We start from the raw sequence: 26,074 nt of genomic DNA, 5'->3' as shown, positions 1-26,074 counted from the left end.
GTTCCACATGTTCCATCATCTCCTCCTGACAATGATCACACCTCCCAGTCAGATGTTCCCCACCACTTTCAATGTTACCATCCATATAAAACCTACAGAATTAAAAGAAGCATTGGAGTAGCTGTCTGATTGGGCGTGGTTTTTCTTTTTCAAATATTTGAACGAGCCAATGGGAGAAGAGTTGCGTTGCCCCGGCAATTTCAAAACAGACCACGAAATAGATGAAGTCGGTTTGTTTATGTTAGCTCGCTAGCAAACCATAACTTGTGTTCCACTAAAATAGCGAAAAATTTAGCTAGCTACACTAAAATAACATGTCTCAAGTGACTAGATTACAAATAGCAATGGACGCGGAAGAAATTGTTGCCCAACTTAACAGAAAAGGTATGGTGTAGCTAACATTAACTAATATTCCGCAAGCTCTATTATTTGCTTGCTAACAATGCCTGCTAGCTTGTTAGCAGTCTTCTTCAGCTTACTAACTATAGTTGTCGTTAGTCATAATACAATGTAAACAATACGTTTTTTATTTATCATTCGGTCAAGTTGCAGTGGAAAAACTAGATATAGGCTTGGGTACACACTAACGTTAGCTTAGTTCAGAGGAAACTTATAGTCTTTTGGGACATTGGGCTGTCTTATTGACTCCCTAAACGAGTAACGTTAGCGTAACTAGCTAGAACCATCACCTGTTAGAACAACAATGTTGCAGCTAGGGCTAGCTGTCTGACTTTGGCCGGCTAATTTAATGGTAATGTTAACTAGCTAGCTATCTTTGCCACCATTGACCAAATAGTGGTAATGTTAATTAGCTAGCTATCTTTACCACCATTGACCAAATAGTGGAGGAGTAAATTTAGGGTTTGTTTTAAAGTTGCTTCTTGTCTTTCACAGAATTGCGCAAGCAGCAGTTGATAGAGTACTTAGCAGCAAAAGGAAGACTGAAGCCACCAAACCCAAAGTAAGATATCATCATGGCTTGACGGCTATCTTCTTGGCCATTATATAGCCTATATAAGATGATTCATTCATTCAAGGTTTATACAAATGTCTATATGTTTATACAAAATCAGTCAAACAAACAATAGTCCAAACCCCATGTCTACCATATATGGTTTAAAAGTTGCCGAAGATTTACTCTGAGAATTTAGCGTTAATGGAATTGTTATGATCCAAATCTGGTCATTGCTCTGCGGCAGCTGCTAACTACGAACTGACAAACTATGCAGACAGAGTTCAGTGTGTCAAATCGGAGGGCATGCTGTCCGGTCCTCTGGCAGTCTCTGGGGGTGCCACAGGGTTCAATTCTCGGGCCGACTCTTTTCTCTGTATATATCAATGATGTTGCTCTTGCTGCGGGCGACTCCCTGATCCACCTCTACGCAGACGACACCATTCTATATACTTCCGGCCCGTCCTTGGACACTGTGCTATCTAACCTCCAAACGAGCTTCAATGCCATACAACACTCCTTCCGTGGCCTCCAACTGCTCTTAAACGCTAGTAAAACCAAATGCATGCTTTTCAACCGATCGCTGCCTGCACCCGCATGCCCGACTTGCATCACCACCCTAGATGGTTCCGACCTTGAATATGTGGACATCTATAAGTACCTAGGTGTCTGGCTAGACTGTAAACTCCTTCCAGACTCATATCAAACATCTCCAATCGAAAATCGAATCAAGAGTCTGCTTTCTATTCTGCAACAATAATAATAATAATATATGCCATTTAGCAGACGCTTTTATCCAAAGCGACTTACAGTCATGTGTGCATACATTCTACGTATGGGTGGTCCCGGGGATCGAACCCACTACCCTGGCATTACAAGCGCCATGCTCTACCAACTGAGCTACAGAAGGACCACAAAGCCTCCTTCACGCCGCCAAACTTACCCTAGTAAAACTGACTATCCAACCGATCCTCGACTTTGGCGATGTCATCTACGAAATTGCTTCCAACATTCTACTCACCAAACTGGATGCAGTTTATCACAGTGCCATCCGTTTTTTCACGAAAGCACCTTATACCACCCACCACTGCGACTTGTATGCTCTAGTCGGCTGGCCCTCGCTACATATTCGTTGCCAGACCCACTGGCTCCAGGTCATCTACAAGTCCATGCTAGGTAAAGCTCCGCCTTATCACAGTTCACTGGTCACGATGGCAACACCCATCCGTAGCACGCGCTCCAGCAGGTGTATCTCACTGATCATCCCTAAAGCCAACACCTCATTTGGCCGCCTTTCGTTCCAGTACTCTGCTGCCTGTGACTGGAACAATTGCAAAAATCGCTGAAGTTGGAGACTTTTATCTCCCTCACCAACTTCAAACATCTGCTATCTGAGCAGCTAACCGATCGCTGCAGCTGTACATAGTCTATTGGTAAATAGCCCATCCATTTTCACCTACCTCATCCTCATACTGTTTTTATTTATTTACCTTTCTGCTCTTTTGCACACCAATATCTCTACCTGTACATGGCCATCTGATCATTTATCATCACTCCAGTGTTAATCTGCAAAATTGTAATTATTCGCCTACCTTTTTTCTACTGTGTTATTGACTTGTTAATTGTTTACTCCATGTGTAACTCTGTGTTGTCTGTTCACACTGCTATGCTTTATCTTGGCCAGGTCGCAGTTGCAAATGAGAACTTGTTCTCAACTAGCCTACCTGGTTAAATAAAGGTGTTCTCAACTAGCCTACCTGGTTAAATAAAGGTGTTCTCAACTAGCCTACCTGGTTAAATAAAGGTGTTCTCAACTAGCCTACTTGGTTAAATAAAGGTGTTCTCAACTAGCCTACCTGGTTAAATAAAGGTGTTCTCAACTAGCCTACCTGGTTAAATAAAGGTGTTCTCAACTAGCCTACCTGGTTAAATAAAGGTGTTCTCAACTAGCCTACCTGGTTAAATAAAGGTGTTCTCAACTAGCCTACCTGGTTAAATAAAGGTGAAAAAGAAAGAAAAAAAACATCTAGTGGCTGCAGGTTCGTGAGTGAAAACATGGCATTTTTCAAAATTAAATCTGCTGAATAGAAAACGGAATAGCTTTGTAAATAAATTATTAACCCTAACGGACTGAATTGCAATATCCATCCTCCGCAAAGACAATCGGTTCTTGTTTGCATTGTATATTATTATTATTATTCTGTGAATTTTACATGGCGGTTGGTAACCAACTTTAAACTGCATTAATGCCACCAACTGGACTGGGGTGTGGATCAGAGACAGTGAAGGTCTAAATCCTACCCAATAATCTTCTCCACCTAAGGAAACAAAATACATAATTAAATACTTCATCCCCTGAAGATTTCACTTAATCCAGGCTATTCAACACTCATTATTCCTCAAATCTAATAACAACCGCTCCCTTTGTCTCATGTATTTCTGGCACTGAAAGAGAACATGTTCAACTGTCTCCATCTGAGAGGTGTGACGATGATCATGTTTCCCCACCACTTTCAACGTACTGTTGAGCCTTGTGTGTCCCAGTCTCAACCTTGTGTGTCCCAGTCTCAGCCTTGTGTGTCCCAGTCTCAGCCTTGTGTGTCCCAGTCCCCACCTTTTCCTGGATCTTATACAGGTGTCTTCCCTTACTCTACCTGATCCACAACTCTTGCCACTCATTTGTAACCTCTGTTTTTACGAATCCCTTGGCTTCTGCTTTACTGAAATGATGAAAGCCAAGGATCTGGAGGTGAATCATCTCCAAATGATACCATCTCACAACCCCTTAAATGAAAGGGATACAACCAAGAGAGGCGCCGTTTAAACTAGTAACGGTCACAGCAAATGAACGTTCTTATTTCATCAACACTGTCAAGTACTAGTATGTTAACGTTGTTCTCTACAATATTATAATCTAATGATTATTGGCACTTTGGGACATCGGCTGATGTAAAAGGAGAAAAAAAGGGCTTGATAAATAAATTCTATGAATTATATGTAATTTATAATGACATCAGGCAACGAGAATGACGTTTTCACATTCATTTTGGTGCTCCCTCTTGAATTGCCCTGTTTTTCTAGACTTGGTATTGTATTGCAGCAAGTGAAAGACCTAGTATTAACTAGTTGCAATATGTTTTATCCATAGTCTTTTGTAAATAATGTCCCATCACACTTGACTGATTTCAGACCTTATCTTCGAGATGCCGTTAAAGCAAAGCAGATCACCATGTCTACCGTGAAGGATGATGTAAGTATTGTAGCCAATCACTTTCCTCTCCTTGACACCATCTCTCGCAAAGCAAACCTGGCAGTTTGCTCACTATCAATTATATAGTGAGGCTTCAATTATAGTAGGTACCGTGTGGCTCATTTGATTGGACACGGCGCTTGCAATGTCAGGTTTGTGGTTTTGATTCCAACGAGGGACCAGTATGGACATTTTTAAATTAAGAAGTGTGTACTCACTACTGCATCTGTTAAGTGACATCTAAAATACTTTTTAACTGACACGTTGAGGTGTCTTTAAGCAGGAAATAGTTACGAACTATATCAACTGATATTGTTTTGTAATTACAGCTGGACCCGGGAAAAGAGAACCGGGGTCCAAATGCTCTCAAGATGAAAAAGAGAGTGGTGAAGGTTCAACCTCTGATGGCCAACGCCGTTTCCCAAACCACAGGCACCTTCTGCAGTACCACCAACAAACAGAGCTCCGCCAACGGTCTCCTCTCTGCAACATCGAGTACCGCACGTCTCAACGTGCTCAAAGGCATTACAAAGCCTTCTGCGGTTGCCCCAAGTCACTCAACCAGCCTGAAGACGGCTCCAGCCAGATCACAATCCACTGTCCCTACCAAAAGATGCCCAGGCACCACCAACCAACCCAGACCCCAGCCTAATCCAACAGTTAAAGTCGGCAACACACGCCCTAGCTCAGCCATACCCCTGGCAAGCGCTGGTAGAACACATTCAGCCAACACAACCAGACCAAAGTCAAATATTACTGGGAAACCCGCTAACACTCTCCACACAGTCGGCACGCGGCCCAACACAGCCGGCACGCGGCCCAACACAGCCGGCACGCGGCCCAACACAGCCGGCACGCGGCCCAACACAGCCGGCACGCGGCCCAACACAGCCGGCACGCGGCCCAACACAGCCGGCACGCGGCCCAACACAGCCGGGACGCGGCCCAACACAGCCGGCACGCGGCCCAACACCGGTAGTGCCAGAATGAGTCCGAGCACATTGGTTAAAACCAAGACAAGTCTTGTGTCTGTCCAGATGCAGCCTAGAAGCACCACCGTCCCTGCTCCAGCATCAGTCTCCTTCACCCCCCTGGTCTTGAACAGAGCATGCCCAAGCACCAGCCCAGTCCCAGCTGTGACCCAAAAGCCACCAGTTACTACTCAGAGGAGAACAAATCCCTTCACTGGCGTGAGTGAGACTAACCAGAGGACAACTGCCTTGGCTGCGGACAATGGGCAAAGGAGGAGCCAAGCTGTGAGCAGGACTGATTCCAAACCACTCCCAGAGAGATCCAGTAAACCAGCAGGGCAGAAACAACCTGTCACTGGACCTAAACCCATCATCCAAGGCCCTGCTGGTCCTGGGCACAAGACTGCAGCTTCGAAGCCAGGTGATATTCAGAGGGCTGGATCACAGCACAGGGCCGAGGCTAGAGGAGCAGGAGCCAGCACTCGGATATGGAAGGCTGCCTCTCGAGCCTCCACCGGGATAACAGGAAGCCAATGGCAGAACACGGCTCTGAGTAGGGCCATGCATGCAGCTGTGGCTGCGATGGGACAGAAAAGCAGCGCCGAGGAAAACCGAGACATGGAGAGCGGGTCGGCAGACACCGACACCAAGAATGAACCCAATGCTCTATCGCCCTCATCAACATCTCCGGCGTGTTGGCCTAGGCCTCACAGCAGCACAGCAAGTGGTGTGTGGATCCCCCAGACGGTGCCTCGCTCTGCCAAAAAGTCCAGCCATGGCCAGGAGGAGGTGGGGTGGGAGGCTGGTGTTGGCCTTAAGACACCCAGAGACCAGGCCAGGGTCGTGCCCAAGACCGAGGGTCGCAGGAAGATGACAGCTGCCCAGGAAGAGAGAATGTCAGTTTTTTAATTTTTTTATTGTCAATTAGATAAGTACTAGGAGGTAGAATAAGGTAAATTTCAATTTTTGTGATTTTAGCAGACAATCTTATACAGAACAACTTGAAGTCTTAAAATATTAAACTCTAGACTGGTTGAATTTTTTATTATTTTTTTATAAGGCCTTGAATTACACAGTGCACATAACTACTGTGATTTTGTTTGTTGAAATAACAAAATAACACCAAGATAACATTGTCATTTCACTTCAGTAAAAGGTATGTGTGTTGGTATCGTAGCATGTGAATGTGCTGGGTCTTTTCCATTATACCACCATATTCTTTCCACCCAGCACCTCATTTAATATTGTGGTTGAATTGGACTACAAACATCTGACTTTACCCCAACATTTTACTGAACAACCTTATATTCCACTCTGTGTGTGTCTTCAGGCAGAAGCTCCAGGAATGGCGTGAGAACAGGGGCATCTCCTACAAGCGTCCCCCCATGCCGGTGAGGCCTCCTCGGGTGCGGCGCACCTTGGCCATTCCTCAGGCTTACTGGGACGGTATGGAGGAGGAAGTTGAGGCCAGGTCTCTGGTTGAAGCTGTGGACCGGTGCCTGGCTGACTGCATCAAACTGCTGAATGAGGTGTGGTAGAGGAATGGGTTGGGTTAGATTACATGAATTGACAGGAGTTGAAAATGTATGACTAATCAACTGTCAATTGTGATCTGCCTGGAGCCGTCTTCAGGCTGGTTGAGTGACTTGGGGTAACCGCAAGTCACTCAAATCCCGAGCTTCAAATCCCGAGCTGACAAGGTACAAATCTGTCCTTCTGCCCCTGAACAGGCAGTTAACCCACTGTTCCTAGGCCGTCATTGAAAAATAAGAATTTGTTCTTAACTGACTTGCCTGGTTAAATAAAGGTAAAATAAATCAATAACAACTGGGGGGGTTGATTGTTGCTCTGTTGGCGTTGTGGCTGTTCACATCGCGTTTTCCCTCACTCAGCCCCCCTCACTCAGCCCCCCTCACTCAGCCCCCCTGACTCAGCCCCCCTCACTCAGCCCCACCTCACTCAGCCCCCCTCACTCAGCCCCACCTCACTCAGCCCCACCTCACTCAGCCCCCTGACTCAGCCCCCTCACTCAGCCCCACCTCACTCAGCCCCACCTCACTCAGCCCCACCTCACTCAGCCCCCCTCACTCAGCCCCCTCACTCAGCCCCCCTCACTCAGCCCCACCTCACTCAGCCCCACCTCACTCAGCCCCCTGACTCAGCCCCACCTCACTCAGCCCCCCTCACTCAGCCCACCCGCACATTCTCCTGACCAGCAACACTAAGCCCACCCTCACATTCACCCGACCGGCAACACTCAGCCCACCTCACTCAGCCCACCCGCACATTCTCCCGACCGGCAACACTCAGCCCACCTCACTCAGCCCACCCGCACATTCTCCCGACCGGCAACACTAAAGCTGCCAGTCGTCAGCAAGACACTTTTTCGTAGCTATTAAGTAGTAGATTACCAAATTCCCATTAAAAATAGTAATTAAATAGAATTGTGTAGTAATGTATAATAATAATATAATATATGCCATTTAGCAGACGCTTTTATCCAAAGCGACTTACAGTCATGTGTGCATACATTCTACGTATGGGTGGTCCCGGGGATCGAACCCACTACCCTGGCGTTACAAGCGCCATGCTCTACCAACTGAGCTACAGAAGAATGTGAATAGGTAATATCCCTAAACTCTCATCATCACTACTCAAATGACAAAATCATCAGTACTGACTTTACCCCTCATGTACATGTTGTTGAGTAGAACTTGTAAGGGAGTGATGAATACTAGGTTCATTTCTTCATGGGGAAATGCCATCTGGTGGCAAGTAGGAACTATTGCATTTTTTGTATAATTTTTGTCCTTGAATTTGACTTGCCACTGTCTATATGAACCCTGTAGAAATTCTGTTAGCTTTCTCATACCAGCAACCAGTGTGTTTCCACTAGAGGTCGACCGATTAATTGGAATGGCCGATTAATTAGGGCCTATTTCAACTTTTCATTACAATCGGAAATCTGTATTTATGGGCGCCGATTTTGCTCATTTGTTTTTTATTTAACTAGGCCAGTCAGTTAAGAACACATTCTTATTTTCAATGACGGCCTAGGAACAGTGGGTTAACTGCCTTGTTCAGGGGCAGAATGACAGATTTTCACCATGTCAGCTCGGGGGATCCAATCTTGCAACCTTAACTAGTCCAACACAATAACGACCTGCCTCTCTCTCATTGCACTCCACAAGGAGGCTGCCTGTTATGCGAATGCAGTAAGCCAAGGTAAGTTGCTAGCTAGCATTAAACTTATCTTATAAAAAACAATCGATCATAATCACTAGTTAACTACACATGGTTGATGATATTACTAGATATTATCTAGCGTGTCCTGCGTTGCATATAATCTGACTGAGGATACAAGCATACAAATTTCTAAGTATCTGACTGAGCGGTGGTAGGCAGAAGCAGGCGCGTAAACATTCATTCAAACAGCACTTTCATGCGTTTTGCCAGCAGCTCTTCGTTGTGCGTCAAGCATTGCGCTGTTTATGACTTCAAGCCTATCAACTCTCAAGATGAGGCTCGTGTAACCGAAGTGAAATGGTTGGCCAGTTAGCACGCCCTAATTGTCGTTGTGTTGCTGGTTCGAGCCCAGGGAGGAGAGGGATGGAAGCTATACTGTTACACTGGCAATACTAAAGTGCCCATAAGAACATCCAATAGTCAAAGGTTAATGAAATACAAATGGTATAGAGGGAAATGGTCCTATAATTCCTATAATAACTACAACCTAAAACTTCTTAACTGGGAATATTGAAGACTCATGTTAAAAGGAACCACCAGCTTTCATATGTTCTCATGTTCTGAGCAAGGAACTGAAACTTTAGCTTTCTTACATGGCACATATTACTTTCTTCTCCAACACTTTTGTTTTTGCATTATTTAAACCAAATTGAACATGTTTCATTATTTACTTGAGGCTAAATTGATTTTATTGATGTATTATATTAAGTTAAAATAAGTGTTAATTCAGTATTGTTGTTATTGTCATTATTACAAATGTAAAAAAAATCTGCCGATTTAATCGGTATCGGCTTTTATGGTACTCCAATAATCGGCATCGGCTTTTAAAAATTATAATTTGTCGACCTCTAGTTTCCACTGCTTTTCCAGTTACTGTTCTGCCTGTCTAACGTCCAGTCTAGACCACGTCCCGTGTGTCTCAGTTGGTAAAACATTGCACTTGCAACGGTTGTTGGTTCAATTCCCACGGGGTACCAGTACAATAATATATGCCCTCACTACTGTAAGTCGCTCTGGATGAGTGACTGTTACTGGATCCCTTCTGTGACATTCCTCTGGGACCGATGGGGTGGTGCATTTCAGTGGAAGAGACCAGCACAGCAGCTGAATGTAGACGCAGCCCTTCTTACACAATGTGGTTCGAGGTTGCTTGGCCAGTTGCTTTGTGTGTTGTGTGCTTTGTGTGTCGCCATTAGTCCAACACATGGTCAGGTCAGATGATGTAGTTTCTATTATTCAGGGAATAATGGCCTAGTAAAACAGACAGGGCTTTGGTCAAAAGTAGTGCACTACTTAGTGCGGTGGTTCTCTACCCTTTCCTTAGGGACCCACAGATGTTTCGCAATTTTGCTGTCGCCAAATGGCTCACCTTGGTGATTCAGTGAGTCGGGTGTGGTTAGTAGAGAACCACTGATGTAGGGCATAGGGTGACATTTGGAACACAGCCTCTGCCTTCACTACGAGAGCAAGACACTTGACGGAACAGGTATATTGTTCCGCAGGTGCTATTCATTTGTGGTGCAACTCTTCCAGGTTGTGTAAGACATGTACGTAAACTCAACAAAAAAAGAAACATCCTCTCATTGTCAACTGCGTTTATTTTCAGGAAACTTAACATGTAAATATTAATAAGTAATGTCGTTATCATTAGTAGGCTTTGTATAGCAGCCTTGTATAACCACCCCTTCGAGCTGTAGGCCTAAGAACGCGTCCTGTTAAGTCTTCAAACAGTAACTTACTTAGGCCTATATTTCTATATAAACTCAGCAAAAGAAGAAACGTCCTCTCACTGTCAACTGCGTTTATTTTCAGGAAACTTGATGTGTGTAAATATTTGTATGAACATAACAAGATTCAACATCTGAGACATAAACTGAACAAGTTCCACAGACATGTGACTAACAAATGGATTAATGTGACCCTGCACAAAGGGGGGGTCAAAATCAAAAGTAACAGTCAGTATCTGGTGTGGCCACCAGCTGCATTAAGTACTGCAGTGCATCTCCTCATGGACTGCACCAGATTTGCCAGTTCTTGCTGTGAGATGTTACCCCACTCTTCCACCAAGGCACCTGCAAGTTCCCGGACATTTCTGGGAGGAATGGCCCTAGCCCTCACCCTCCAATCCAACAGGTCCCAGACATGCTCAATGGGATTGAGATCCTGGCTCTTTGCTGGCCATGGTAGAACAGACATTCCTGTCTTGCAGGAAATCACACACAGAACGAGCAGTATGTCTGGTGGCATTGTCATGCTGGAGGGTCATGTCAGGATGAACCTGCAGGAAGGGTACCACATGAGGGAGGATGATGTCTTCCCTGTAACACACAGCGTTGAGATTGCCTGCAATGACAACAAGCTCAGTCCGATGATGCTGTGACACACCGCCCCAGACCATGACGGACCCTCCACCTCCCAATCGATCCCGCTCCAGAGTACAGGCCTCGGTGTAACGCTCATTCCTTCGACGATAAACGCAAATCCAACCATCAACCCTGGTGAGACAAAACTCGTCAGTGAAGAGCACTTTTTGCCAGTCTGTCCGGTCCAGCGACGTTGTTGCCGATGATGTCTGGTGAGGACCTGTCTTACAACAGGCCTACAAGCCCTCAGTCCAGCCTCTCTCAGCCTATTGCAGACAGTCTGAGCACTGATGGAGGCATTGTGCATTCCTGGTGTAACTAAAGTAGTTGTTGATGCCATTCTGTAGCTGTCCCGCAGGTGTGGTGTTCGGATGTACCAATCCTGTGCAGGTGTTGTTACGTGGTCAGCCACTGTCTCCCTGTAGCGCTGTCTTAGGCGTCACAGTGCGGACATAAAAAAATATATATTATTATTATTTCAGCTTTATTTAACCAGGTAGGCAAGTTGAGAACAAGTTCTCATTTACAATTGCGTCCGGGCCAAGACAAAGCAAAGCAGTTCGACACATACAACAACACAGTGGAGTAAAACAAACATACAGTCAATAATACAGTAGAAAAATATGTCTATATACAATGTGAGATAAGGGAAGTAAGGGGAAAAAAGGCCATGGTGGCAAAGTAAATAAAATATAGCAAGTAAAACACTGGAATGGTAGATTTGCAGTGGAAGAATGTGCAAAGTAGAGAGAGAAATAATGGGGTGCAAAATAAATAAATACAGTAGGGAAAGAGGTAGCTATTGGGGATAAATTATAGATGGGCTATGTACAGGTGCATTAATCTGTGAGCTGGTGAGGGAGAAGTGTTTCCAGTTTCAGAGATTTTTGTACTTCTTTCCAGTCATTGGCAGCAGAGAACTGGAAGGAGAGGCAGCCAGAGGAAGAGTTGGTTCTGGGGGTGACCAGAGAGATATACCTGCTGGAGCGAGCGCGTGCTACAGGTGGGTGCTGCTATGGTGACCAGCAAGCTGAGATAAGGGGGGACTTGACCTAGCAGGGTCTTGTAGATGACCTGGAGCCAGTGGGTTTGGTGACGAGTATGAAGTGAGGGCCAGCCAACGAGAGCTTACAGGTCGCAGTGGTGGGTAGTATATGGGGCTTTGGTGACAAAACGGATGGCACTGTGATAACCTGCATCCAATTTGTTGAATAGAGTGCTGGAGGCTATTTTGTAAATGACATCGCCAAAGTCGAGGATTGGTAGGATGGTTAGTTTTACAAGGGTATATTTGGCAGCATGAGTGAAGGATGCTTTGCTGCGAAATAGGAAGCCAATTCTAGATTTAACTTTGGATTGGAGGTGTTTGATGTGAGTCTGGAAGGAGAGTTTACAGTCTAACCAGACACCTAGGTATTTGTAGTTGTCCACATATTCTAAGTCCGAACCGTCCAGAGTAGTGATGTTGGACGGGCGGGCAGGTGCAGGCAGCGATCGGTTGAAGAGCATGCATTTAGTTTTACTTGTATTTAAGAGCAATTGGAGGCCACGGAAGTCGAGTTGTATGGCATTGAAGCTCGTCTGGAGGGTTGTTAACAGTGTCCAAAGAAGGGCCAGAAGTATACAGAATGGTGTCATCTGCATAGAGGTGGATCAGAGACTCACCAGCAGCAAGAGCGACATCATTGATGAATACAGAGAAGAGTCGGTCCAAGAATTGAACCCTGTGGCACCCCCAGAGAGACTGGACGAAAACAGGCCCTCCGATTTGACACACTGAACTCTATCAGAGAAGTAGTTGATGAACCAGGCAAGGAAATCATTTGAGAAACCAAGGCTATCGAGTCTGCCGATGAGGATGTGGTGATTGACAGAGTCGAAAGCCTTGGCCAGGTCAATGAATACGGCTGCATAGTAATGTTTCTTATCGATGGCGGTTAAGATATCATTTAGGACCTTGAGCGTGGCTGAGGTGCACCCATGACCAGCTCTGAAACCAGATTGCATAGTGGAGAAGGTGCAGTGGTATTCGAAATGTTCGGTAATCTGTTTGTTAAATTGGCTTTCGAAGACCTTAGAAAGGCAGGGTGGGATAGATATAGCTCTGTAGTAGAGGTCGACCGATTTATGTTTTTAAAATTTTTATACCGATTATTGGAGGACCCAAAAAAAAAAGCTGATACCGATTAATCGAACAATTTTTTTATTTTTCAAATGTATTTATCTGTAATAATGACAATTACATCAATACTGAATGAACACTTATTTTAACTTAATATAACACATCAATAAAATAAATTTAGCCACAAATAAATAAACATGTTAAATTTGGTTTAAATAATGCAAAAACAAAGTGTTGGAGAAGTAAAAGTGCAATATGTGCCATGTAAGAAAGCTAACGTTTAAGTTCTTTGCTCAGAACATGAGAACATATGAAAGCTGGTGGTTCCTTTTCACATTGTCACGAACCGGCTCAAAGCCCGTTAACAAAAGGGAGACAACGTGGAGATAAGGCGTAACAAAATATATATTTATTAACGAAAGCAACTAAGAAAAATAAACAATGGTGTGTGTAATCAGTAGTGTAAGTGAGTGTTTTGCTTGCATGAATGTGATAATGCAGGGTGTTGAAAAGATGCTAAAGCAAACAACTCAAAAACCACCAAGAAACACAAAATCTATAAAGGTGTCTGCATGGAGAGCGTCTCCTCCATGAATGGGGAAGTGGTGTATTTATCCTGGGAGACACCGGGCCCAGGTGTTTCCCATGTAGCTGACGACCCTCCCAACTCCGCCCAACGGCATCCTAATAAGGAAACAACAAAGAGAGAATAAGGCAGACAGAGTGGGATGGTCGTCACAACATCCGTCTTCAATATTGGATGTTCTTATAGACACTTTAGTATTGCCAGTGTAATTGTATTTTTATTTTTATTTTTCACCTTTATTTAACCAGGTAGGCTAGTTGAGAACAAGTTCTCATTTGCAACTGCGACCTGGCCAAAATAAAGCATAGCAGTGTGAACAGACAACACAGAGTTACACATGGAGTAAACAATTAACAAGTCAATAACACAGTAGGAAAAAAAAAAGGCAGTCTATATACAATGTGTGCAAAAGGCATGAGGAGGTAGGCGAATAATACAATTTTGCAGATTAACACTGGAGTGATAAATGATCAGATGGTCATGTACAGGTAGAGATATTGGTGTGCAAAAGAGCAGAAAAGTAAAAAAAAAAAAAAAAAAAACAGTATAAAAACAGTATGGGGATGAGGTAGGTGAAAATGGGTGGGCTATTTACCAATAGACTATGTACAGCTGCAGCGGTCGGTTAGCTGATCGGATAGCTGATGTTTGAAGTTGGTGAGGGAGATAAAAGTCTCCAACTTCAGCGATTTTTGCAGTTCGTTCCAGTCACAGGCAGCAGAGTACTGGAACGAAAGGCGGCCAAATGAGGTGTACGCTGGTATAGCTTCCTTCCCTCGCCTCGCACCTCCCTGGGCTCGAACCAGGAACACAAAGACAACAGCCACACTTGAAGCATCGTTACCCATCGCTCCACAAAAGCCGTGGCCCTGCAGCACAAGGGGAATAACTACTCCAAATCTAAAAGCGAGTGACGTTTGAAACGATATTAGCGCGCACCCCGCTAACTAGCTAGCCATTTCACGTCGGTTACACCAGCCATTAGGCTGATAGGCTTGAAGTCATAAACAGCACTGTGCTTGCGAAGAGCTGCTGGCAAAACACACAAAAGTGCTGTTTGAATGAATGCTTACAAGCCTGCTGCTGCCTACCATCGCTCAGTCAGACTGCTCTATCAAATCATGGACTTAATTATAACATAATAACACACAGGAATACGAGCCTTTGGTCATTCATATGGTCCGGAAACTATAATTTCAAAAACAAAACGTTTATTATTTCAGTGAAATACGGAACCGTTCCGTATTTTACCTAACGGGTGGCATCCCTAAGTCTAAATATTCTTGTTACATTGCACAACCTTCAATGTTATGTATGTCATAATTACGTAAAATTCTGGCAAATTAGTTCACAATGAGCCAGGCAGCCCAAACTGTTGCATATACCCTGACTCTGCGTGCAATGAACGCAAGAGAAATGACACAATTTCACCTGGTTAATATTGCCTGCTAAACTGGATAAGTAGTTTTAACTAGTGATTATGATTGATTGTTTTTTATAAGATAAGTTTAATGTTAGCTAGCAATTTACCTTGGCTTCTACTACATTCGCGTAACAGGCAGGCTACTCGTGGAGTGCAATGGTTAGAGCGTTGGACTAGATAACTGCGGTTGCAAGATTGGAACCCCTGAGCTGACATGGTGAAAATCTGTCGTTCTGCCCCTGAACAAGGCAGTGAACCCACAGTTCCTAGGCAGTCATTGAAAATGAGAATCTGTTCTTAACTGACTTGCCTAGTTAAATAAAAGGTATAAAAAAAAATCTTAAAATCGGATATCGGCGCCCAAAAATACAGATTTCCAATTGTTATGAAGACTTGAAATCGGGCCGAATTAATCGGCCATTCCGATTAATCGGTCGACCTCTAATCTGTTCACATATGGTGTCCAAAGCACAGCTGGGGGCAGAGGGTGGTCTATAGCAGGCGGCAACGGTGAGAGACTTGTTTTTAGAGAGGTGGATTTTTAAAAGTAGAAGTTCAATTTATTGCCCTGGCCACATCTGCGGTCCTCATGCCTCCTTGCAGCATGCCTAAGGCACGTTCACGCAGATGAGTAAGGACCCTGGGCATCTTTCTTTAGGTGTTTTTCAGAGTCAGTAGAAAGGCCTCTTTAGTGTCCTACATTTTCATAACTGTGACCTTAATTGACTACCGTCTGTAAGCTATTAGTGCATTAACAAGTAGGCATGGTAGCCTAGTGGTTAGAGCGTTGGACTAGTAACCGGAAGGTTGCAAGTTCAAATCCCTGAGCTGACAAGGTACAAATCTGTCATTCTGCCCCTGAACAGGCAGTTAACCCACTGTTCCTAGGCTGTCATTGAAAATAAGAATTTGTTCTTAACTGACTTGCCTAGTTAAATAAAAAATAAAATAAACAATGAAGATCTGTGAAGCTATTTGGATTTATACTAATTATCTTTGAAAGACAGGGTCCTGAAAAAGGGCTGTTTATTATTTTGCAGATTTTACATAACCTAGGGCTACTAACGTCACCTGATGGACTTCTCCTTGGTTTTTTTGCCATGGAGGAATTTTGTGTGTGAGGTGTGCGATTTTAATTTCTCGTAGCAAGATTAGTGAGGGGGAACATGATCCATAAATGATCAATTTGGTTATATATTTCAATATGTTTTTTGCGCTAGTTGGCTGTACCTTCACCAAAATGTTTCCTTCATAGCTTGTTCTCCATTATCTTTTTAAATAGTGAGCCCATTTTCTTTTCAGCACTTCTTTCCATGACTTATCAAAAGTCGTTTTCTCATGGCTCTCTTGTCCCTTTGCAGCAGACATATGGTGAGCAATATGTTTGGAACATGTAATATAATTGGGATAAGTATAGTATTGTTAGGTACCTGGAAATTCCCAGCCCTGGCATGAATAGAACTTCCTCAAGTTCACATGGAAGCAATAACAAATAGTTTCCCGTAGCAATTTTGAAGCCATTAAGTTGTTTACAGTAATGCGATGGGAAAGTGACTAGCCATTTTGTGTTTTTTTTTTTTGTTGCTTGAAGACCATTCAAAAAGTTCCCATGGTATTGTAAACTGACTATGGTTGTCTCTGCTCTGTTTTCCAGTCTAGTAACATGACCTGTGGTTGTCCTGGAAAGGAGGTGTGCGTCACGATATCTCCTTTCGCCGGAGGTGTGCGGTTATTTCCAAATTTGTGAAGCCATTAATTTCCTTTCAAGTCAGTGAAAGGGAACACTTGCATACTTTGGGAGGAAGCCAAGATAATTTGGACGTAACCTCACTACTTTCTGTTGTTTGATCTTTTCCAACACACACCGTAAACCTCGAGACCAAACAGAAGAGTTGGTTGACCCCTCATCTTTCCAGCCTGGTCTGCCTGACGGCCCCCCTTTACTGAATAGCACATTAGGCCATCATTAGCTGTAGGCTACTGATAATAGCTCACCTAATATTTGTGTAATTTGTTAACAGCCTTAAAGATTTGGGTAAACAGACTTAAATGTGTCTGACTTTTTCTGTGTCTGACTCTGCTTTGTCTATACTGATGTTTAGCCTGTTTTATCACAGTGGGAATAATTCCACTGTTTGTATTCGGCCATATTCCCAGTCACCTTGCCATGGTTAAATGCGGTGGCTCGCGCGACTGCTCCCATCTATCCACGGTATGATGCAATCCCTGATGTCTCTCTGGAAGGAAATCCTCACCCTGAGCTCGTCAACTTTATTATCCAGACACTGAACATTTCGTAATATACTCTGAAGTTGTGGGTGGTATGCACGCCCCCTGAGTGGGACTAGAAGTTTACTTAGAGTACGTCTTCTCCACTGGTAATGTTTTGAATCAGCCTTTGGAATCAGTTCAATTGCCTGGGGGGGTTTTGAACAAAGGATAAGATTTGGGAAGTTGTACTCCTCAAATTTGATTAGTCACATACACATGGTTAGCAGATGTTGATGCGAGGGTAGCGCAATGCTTGTGCTTCTAGTTCCGACAATGCAGTAATAACCAACAAGTAATCTAACTAACAATTCTAAAACTGTCTTATACACACAAGTGTAAGGGGATAAAGAATATGGACATAAGATATATGGTGAGTTACCGCCGCTCTGATATCCAAACGTTCTTCCCGGGCTGTATGTAATAACACAACATTTGCGGTATTTACTTTGTATTATTTCCTACATTATTAGGCAAGTAGAGTGGCCAAGGGGCTAGAAGCACGGCTGCCCTCTATCGACGCCATCTATGTTTCTGACTGCTCCTGTGTCTGACTGACTGCTCCTGTGTCTGACTGACTGCTCCGGTGTCTGACTTTCTGTGTTTCTGACTGTTTCCCCCACCCCCTATAGGGCTGCCAGTCCTCCCAGGTGCAGGAGATGCTGTCCACTGTGCCCATGGCCGAGAAGTTTTCCAAGTACTGGATCTGCCAGGCCCGTCTGATGGAGCGCCAGGGCAACCTGGAGGTGCTGCCGCTGTTTGAAGAGGCTGTACGAGTGGTGTTAGAGGTATAGCATACTCCCTTTACCTCACCCCTCGCTCTCTCTATACCTCTCCATCTCTATACCCCATGCCTCTCTATCTGCTGCCCCTGTTAGAGGAGGCAGGCCTAGTCTTCCTACAGGTGAAAATTACTCTCTCATCCCTCTGCTCTGTTTTTCTTTTATCATTCTCTCTCCTTCCCCACCATGGGGAATCTTAGTCTAGCAACATCAATCCTCTCTCTCTAGCTCTGTGTGTGTGTGTGTTTGATTAGACCTTTGAAGAATTCTCTAAACTAAATTTAGAGCTGCCTACTTTGGTATCTATTTAATTTAAACTAGCAATATGATGGTTTGGCATCTATTTCCTCTCTTTCAGCCAGTAGACGAGCTGCGGACTGTTGTGTTTGAGATGCTGAAAAAGAAGGAAGAGACAAAAGGTAATGAGGAAACTAGAAAGGCAGCAACATCCCCAATAAGTGTCTCTGTCTCGATTAATCTCGATTCCTCACATCCTATCTCCTTGCCACTTTCTCAAAAGGTATTGGAGAAGGTCAGAGGGGAGGGACCTTGGACCTTCTCCAATATGGTTGAGAAGGAAGTGAGGAAAGACAAATTGAGATAGAAATTTGAACCAGTCTGCATTTGATTCCCCATCTAAACTTCATGCCCCTACAAGGTCTGTCTCACTAATGTGGCAGTGTTTACACTTGTTTAGGATACTTTGTTCCTGCCAAAACCAGCACGTACCTCTAGGAAGACACACTGCTCTGTCCATGGCTTTCTCTTTCTGTTGGCCGTACCAGGGTCACACATCTTGAAAATGTTCAAATCAGGTTGCTGCTGTATTTGCTGTTATAGAAAATATGAACTAAATATTCTTTCCACTGTCAAGATTTGTGGAAGGAATCCAACCGAGGCTCAAATCCTAAAAGAATGTATTATAGCTATTGCCTTGCTGTTCCATGTGTTGAGTCAGTTCCAGTAGTCTTATCGTATGTTAATCATGTTGTCGTCATGGATTTATGGGGGAAAAGTAATAATGGGGGGGAAAGTGTCCAGACATGCAGTAAATAGCTGCGGTTCATAATTACTGAACATCTGCTGAAAGCACCGAGACGTTTGATTTCACAAGAGAGCAGGTTTCTGACTCGTGTTACTAGTGAATAATATCATTGAGAGGGGTTAAGTATGGATGTCGTCGTTGTTATTATTCGTGTCAGGAGTAGAGGTCGACCAAGAGGACAAAGAATGTTGCATCCAAAGAACACCATACCTACTGTGAAGCATGGGGGTGGAAACATCATGCTTTGGGGCTGTTTTTTTCTTTTTTTCCCTTTTTTTCTTTTTTAAATTTCTTGCTCATAACATATGAAAGCTGGTGGTTCAATATTCCCAATTCTTCAATATTCCCAGTTAAGTAGTTTTAGTTTGTAGTTATTATAGGAATTATGACGCGTTGACTATTTCTCTCTACAATTTGTATTTCATATTGGATGTTCTTATAGGCACTATAGTATTGCCAGCCTAATCTCGGGAGTTGATAGGCTTGAAGTCATAAACAGCGCTGTGCCTCAAGCATTGCTAAGAGCTGCTTGCAAACGCAGTAAAGTGTTGTTTGAATGAATGCTTATGAGCATGCTGCTGTCTACCACCGCTCAGCCTGACTGCTCTATCAAATCTAGACTTAATTATAATATAATAAACACAGAAATACGAGCCTTTGGTCATTAATATGGTAAAATCTGGAAACTATCATTTCGAAAACAAAACGTTTATTCTTCATTTTATCGAACGGGTGGCAACCCTACGTCTAAATATTGCTGTTACATTGCACAACCTTCGATGTTATGTCCTAATTATGTACAATTCTGGGAAATGAAATTCGGTCACACAGTTCGCAACGAGCCAGGCGAAGTCATCTATCCCCCACTGTACCTCCTCTTCTAGCAGAGTCAGCTATCCCCACTGTACCCCCTCTTCCAGCATGGCACGATGTCATTATTGGTCTGTCTGACTGCAATGTCTGTGTGTTTCTGCAAAGTGTGTGTGTGTGTGTGTGTGTGTGTGTGTGTGTGTGTGTGTGTGTGTGTGTGTGTGTGTGTGTGTGTGTGTGTGTGTGTGTGTGTGTGTGTGTGTGTGTGTGTGTGTGTGTGTGTGTGTGTGTGTGTGTGTGTGTGTGTGTGTACGTACACACTGTAACAGAGTTAGGGACAGAGATCAAAGAAGACGACAGAGATGTCAGAAGCTGTGCTGTTTGAGAGAAGGACTAGGACCATGTGGAGGAAGGGGCAGAGGTATGAGGGAGCAGAGCGAGATGGAGCATAGAGAGGATGTGACTTGGTCGTGGCGTTGGGCTCAATAGGACTGAGAGAGGTCCCTGATGACCCTTTTATATCGATTAACTGTTGTTTTTCTTCTCACTTTTATATAAAAAGATCATCACCGTTTCAGATATAGACAGGTCGTAGCTAGGTACAGATGCCTACAGGGAGAGGTGTGTGTGTGTGTGTGTGTGTGTGTGTGTGTGTGTGTGTGTGTGTGTGTGTGTGTGTGTGTGTGTGTGTGTGTGTGTGTGTGTGTGTGTGTGTGTGTGTGTGTGTGTGTCCTCCGCCTTGCTGTTTCCTGGTCTGCTCTGTCTCCACTGTAAAGCCACACCACTCAGGGAGACTCAAACAAACAGATAGAAGCACCAACAACAACCGCATGTGTCGTAACCCCCCAACCATTAACTAACGGCAACTATACAGCTAAAGACCAATCAGAACAAAGCATGTCAAAGAGGAAACTAATATATGTTATAAATATGTAATATTACTATATTGAAAAAGAAAATGCTATTTATTTAATTCCATTTGTGGTGAGAGAGGGGGGAAAGTGTCTTGGTTTGTATTTTTGGATATTCATGTCAAGGTGTATAGTAGATTAGTGGTCTTTATGAGTTTCCTCAGGCTTTTATGGGGAAGGTGTAAGACAGATAGTGTTTTAGCTCGGGCCTTCTCCTTTTCCCCCAAAGATGCCAATGGATTCATCAGGGATGGACCACCAGTGTGTGTTGTAAGACAATCAATGTGATGATGATGATGATGATGATGGTGAATGTGACATGTGTAGGGTACATTACTATAACGGGGACTGAGCCCTTTCTTGCTTTCAGATGGACTGGGGACTGGGGAATGGGGACTGGGGTGAGAGGTCCCGGTCTAAGATTTTGTGGTGGAAAAACTGAAAGGTTTGTTTCTGTCTGTGTGACCAAGTGACAATCGGAACAGTAACCTAATTAGAAAAATGCCTCCTGTCCTGACAGATATATATATATATATATGTGTGTTTATAATTGACTATTTATTTTGCATAAAATTCAAGTTGTATATTTTTGAGATTTTTTTTCCGGTTTTTTTTCGCATTGTAAATTTTGTCTGTGTTTTATAATCTAGCATTTTCATTGAGAATATTGTCATTATCACGATGAGATTCTTTTTAAATGTAGCAGTTGAACGCGGTGGTTGACAGCCAGTCCAGTGCACAGTGAATCCGTTTTACGCTTTGGGTCTTCTAGACCCATCTCATCAGTCCTAAATCATATCTTATATTTCCCAGACCTGTCCTGCACATTTGCCCATGTATCAATCTATTAAATAACACTGTGACATTATCATTTTACCAAGTCTATAGTAGTTGTCCAAATTAACAGCATTGTTATACCAAATAATCAATTAATCTTTCCTCTCAATTTGATATTAAATGTTTTACATACAAAACAAAGCACAGTACCACTGCAGGTTCCACAAAAAGGACACAGTCACCAAAGGGATATATTCTGTGAAGTAATATCTTTGTGCTGGACTGGTATGGGCCAACCCTCAACTCCTTTAAAACAAGTGTTCACATTGATCATGGAACCAGAACTGGCCTGGACTCTCCTGAAGGGGAATGATCAAGCACTTTTTTTCTACAACATTATTTTTCATTTTTAATAGTTGGGATGTGGTGTAGTTATGAATCCAAATGATGTGGATGAATTCTGTGGAGAAAAAAATAAATAAAAATCTCTTTTTTTTCTTTTTTAAAAATAAATTGGAATGATTCAGGGTTCAAAAGTTATGTTGAACTGTACGCCTTGTTCAGAGCAAATGTGACTCTGATTGGTCTAGACAGACACAGGGAATATTAAAAATGACTTCAAATATATGTTTCCCTGTGACATCAATGCATGATTTAAGATAATTCTTATTTTGTTTTGCACACTCGTGGATGTAAAAGCATAGGATTGATGTAAACATTGGCAAAAGGGAGTTTCCACCATGTGCTAAATCCATGCAAGAGAATACGCAAGTGCACACTTGTGGAGAATTGTAGAAGGATAGGATTTGGTCTGACAGTAGCTCTCCAGGAACAGGGTTGGAGTGGAAAGCTACAGGAGGGTAGCTCTCTAGGAACAGGGTTGGAGTGAACCTACAGGACAGTAGCTCTCCAGTAACAGGGTTGGAGTGGAAACCTACAGGACAGTAGCTCTCTAGGAACAGGGTTGGAGTGGAAACCTACAGGAACAGGGTTGGAGTGGAAACCTACAGGACAGTAGCTCCCCAGTAACAGGGTTGGAGTGAACCTACAGGACAGTACCTCTCCAGGAACAGGGTTGGAGTGGAAACCTACAGGACAGTACCTCTCCAGTAACAGGGTTGGAGTGGACCTACAGGACAGTACCTCTCCAGGAACAGGGTTGGAGTGGAAACCTACAGGACAGGGTTGAGTGGAAACCTACAGGACAGTAGCTCTCCAGTAACAGGGTTGGAGTGGAAACCTACAGGACAGTACCTCTCCAGTAACAGGGTTGGAGTGGACCTACAGGACAGTACCTCTCCAGAGGCTTTACAGATTGCACCATAGAAATGTAAAGGTCATTTTAAATTCAGCCGCCATACAGTGCATTCGTAAAGTATTGATTGATTAAATTGTATTTTTTCCTCGTCAATCTACTCACAATACCCCATAATGAAATCAGACCCTTTACTCTGTATTTTGTCGAAGCACCTTTGGCAGTGATTACAGGCTTGAGTCTTCTTGGGTATGACGCTACAAGCTCGGCACACCTTTATTTGGGGAGTTTCTCCTGTTCTTCTCTGCAGATCCTCTCAAGCTCTGTCAGGTTTGATGGGGAGCGTCGCTGCACAGCTATTTTCAGGTTTCTCCAGATATGTTTGTTTGGGTTCAAGTTTGGACTCTGGCTGGGCCACTCAAGGACATTCAAAGACTTGTCCCGAAGCAACTCCTGCGTTTTCTTGGCTGTGAGCTTGGGTTGTTGTCCTGGTGGAAGGTGAACCTTCGCCCCAGTCTGAGGTCCTGAGCGCTCTAGAGCAGGTTTTCATCAAGGATCTCTCTGTACTTTGCTCCATTTTAGCTTTGCCTTGATCCTGACTAGTCTCCCAGTCCCTGGTGCTGAAAAACATCCCCACAGCATAATGCTGCCACCACCATGCTTCACCGTAGAGATGGTGCCAGGTTTCATCCAGATGTGAAACTTGGCATTCAGTTCAATCTTGGTTTCATCAGACCAGAAAATCTTGTCTTTTGTCAAACTCCAAGCGAGCTGTCATGTGCCTTTTTACTGAAGAGTGGTTTCTGTCTGGCCACTCTACCATAAAGGCCTGATTGGTAGAGTACTGCAGAGATGGTTGTCCTTCTGTAATGTTTTCCCATCTCCACAGAGGAACTCTGGAGCTCTGTCAGAGTGACCATCGGGTACTTGGTCATCTTCTTAACCAAGACCCTTCTCCCCTGATTGGTCAGTTTGGCCGGACGGCCAGCTCTATGAAGAGTCTTGGTGGTTCCAAAAAAAATTCATTTAAGAATGATGGAGGCCACTGTGTTCTTGGGGACCTTCAATGTTGCAGACATTTTTTGTTACCCTTCCCCAGATCTGTGCCTCGACACAATCCTGTCTCTGAGCTCTTCGGACAATTCCTTTGACCTCATGGCTTGGTTTTTGCTCTGACATACACTGTCAACTGTGGGACCTTATATAGACAGGTGTATGCATTTCCAAATCATGCCCAATCAATTGAATTTCCCACAGGTGGACTCCCAAGGCGTAGAATCATCTCAATGATGATCAGTGGAAACAGTATGCAAATGAGCTCAATTTCAATTATCATAGCAAAGTGTCTGAATACTTATTTCTGTTTTTAATTTTTAATACATTTGCAAACATTTTGAAAAACCTGTTTTTGCTTTGTCATTGTGGGGTATTGGGTGTAGATTGAGGAGAAAAAAATATTTGATCAATTTTAGAATAAAGCTGTAACCTAATGAAGAAAGTAAGGGTCTGAATACTTTCTGAATTTAAAGTCAAACTATATGTAGCAACTAAAAATTATAGTTTTAAGTTAGGATTCACCCCTTAGAAAAAAAGGGACAAACCTTTTACCCTCTGTAGTATAACTAGTTATTGTTCTGGGTAGAACCCTTCCACGGGGTGGCAGGGTAGCCTAGTGGTTAGAGCGTTGGACTAGTAACCCCCCGAGCTGACAAAGTACAAATCTGTCGTTCTGCACCTGAACAAGGCAGTTAACCCACAGGCCGTCATTGAAAATAAGAATTTGTTCTTAACTGACTTGCCTGGTTAAATAAAGGTCAAATAAAAATCAAACCTACAGAACCCTTTTAGAGTTTAGCCAGCCAGTACTCTCATCTGTTGTGGACTTTAAATCAAACCGTATAGTCAGTCACTCTCAAGAAGACTTACCTTCACACACTCCACCAGAAAATACTCTATTCTTTTCATTTCAGGTCTTTACAGATCCTCCTGTCTCCCTTCAGAAAGCAGATCAACCGTGGATTGTTTTAGTTTTCTATCTATCTGGGTCTGTAGAGATTGCTATTATGTGTCCTAAATGGTACCCTCTTCCCTATATAGTGTGCTACTTTTGACAAGTGCCCTCTGGGAATGGGGTGCCATTGGGGACACAACACGTGTCCAGTCCAGTCCAGTCCAGTCCACCCCCAACCTGACCCCACACCAAAGTGTACATGGTTTGGGTTCAGTATGCGCATTGAGTCTCTGGTCGCTTATTTTTGTACCTCAGAACACCGTCAGTAATCGCGGTAAAGCAATCGTGATCATTATTGTCTTTATGGGGTGAGCCGATGGAGTGACTTGTTTATGAATTGGCTGAAACATGTAGTCTGGTCCCCGGTCTGTTTGTGCTTTTATGTAAACCCCTTGTCCTGCTAATGTTTGATATGACAAGTAATTAACCTGTTAGCACAAATCAATCTGGGGCCAGGTTATAAAAACGTAAGTCCTCTGTTTTCTCTGGTACGCTTTAATGTAAATAATAATGTGTACATATTGTTTTATAATTACTGTCTTAGCGTGTTTTGAAGATGAAGAATGTTAATAAACCTGATTATTTTTCTGGTTTTACGTTTGATTTAGTCCTGATTTCTTCTCAAATGACTACGATCGAAAGTGTGTATTCTTTACTTTTAAAGTTACGTAGCGTAAAATCAACGTCAATTTCTGGTTGATATTTAACTGACGTTTGCTTTTTCGGTCCTGCTTTCTGTTCAGTTGTCTCATCAAAAGCCTTTACTTTTCATTTTAGCATGTTTTAATGATACACTGTGACTATGAACCCCCCTAATGTTTGAATTACACCCTATGAATAGGAACCTGCTTGACCAATTGATGCGGAATGATGTCATGAGTTGTATCATACATGGTATGTGACATGGGCTAAAGCCATTCAGATTTTAAAATAATATTACACTTACGAACACGCTATGCAGACACATCGATCACTGACTACCACAACTTCTTCAAACATGAATGAGGTGTCATTGTGTGACAATCTGTGGTCTATTTTTGTGTATTCTTTTTTTCTGTTGTCAGAAATGGCGAGGCCTGTAAACCGATACCGTGTGTGTAAAATCAGGAAGTGCAATTCAAAGATTAAGAGCTAAAGCGCGGTAGTGCCTGTCAAATATCATCTTGAGAAATACTTGACATGTTTCCAAAGATGTTGCATCACTGGGAATTCTGTTCCTTGTTCGGTTCTGGGATATCCATAACAACAAAGACCCAAGTCTGAATCCAAAATGGCCCCCTATTTCCTAAATAGTGTTCTACT

At 43.4% G+C, this 26,074-nt stretch overlaps 1 protein-coding gene across 7 annotated transcripts; it reads left to right on the top strand.

The window, feature by feature from the left end:
- The first annotated feature begins 198 nt into the window (after positions 1 to 198).
- On the top strand, positions 199 to 25,368 carry LOC124036608 (cytoskeleton-associated protein 2-like). 7 transcript variants are annotated; one of them, XR_006838932.1, is made up of 9 exons: positions 199 to 384; positions 895 to 961; positions 4,142 to 4,202; positions 4,532 to 6,069; positions 6,504 to 6,702; positions 11,686 to 11,785; positions 17,814 to 17,969; positions 18,322 to 18,382; positions 24,732 to 24,809. XR_006838932.1 is itself a non-coding variant. In XM_046351405.1 (8 exons), exons 1-8 carry the CDS (start codon positions 315 to 317, stop codon positions 24,833 to 24,835), a joined length of 2,256 nt encoding a protein of 751 aa, XP_046207361.1. In that variant the 5' UTR covers positions 199 to 314; the 3' UTR covers positions 24,836 to 25,368. The 7 variants fall into 7 exon arrangements, 5 of the variants coding, with proteins under 5 accessions (XP_046207361.1, XP_046207362.1, XP_046207363.1 ...); XR_006838933.1 differs by lacking the exon at positions 24,732 to 24,809 and adding an exon at positions 18,661 to 19,280; XM_046351405.1 differs by lacking the exon at positions 11,686 to 11,785 and having other exon boundaries at positions 24,732 to 25,368.
- The last annotated feature ends 706 nt before the right edge of the window (positions 25,369 to 26,074 follow it).

Source organism: Oncorhynchus gorbuscha, linkage group LG05 (genome assembly GCF_021184085.1).
Source record: "Oncorhynchus gorbuscha isolate QuinsamMale2020 ecotype Even-year linkage group LG05, OgorEven_v1.0, whole genome shotgun sequence".
NCBI lineage: Eukaryota > Metazoa > Chordata > Actinopteri > Salmoniformes > Salmonidae > Oncorhynchus > Oncorhynchus gorbuscha.
This window is presented reverse-complemented; position numbering and strand designations above follow the sequence as displayed.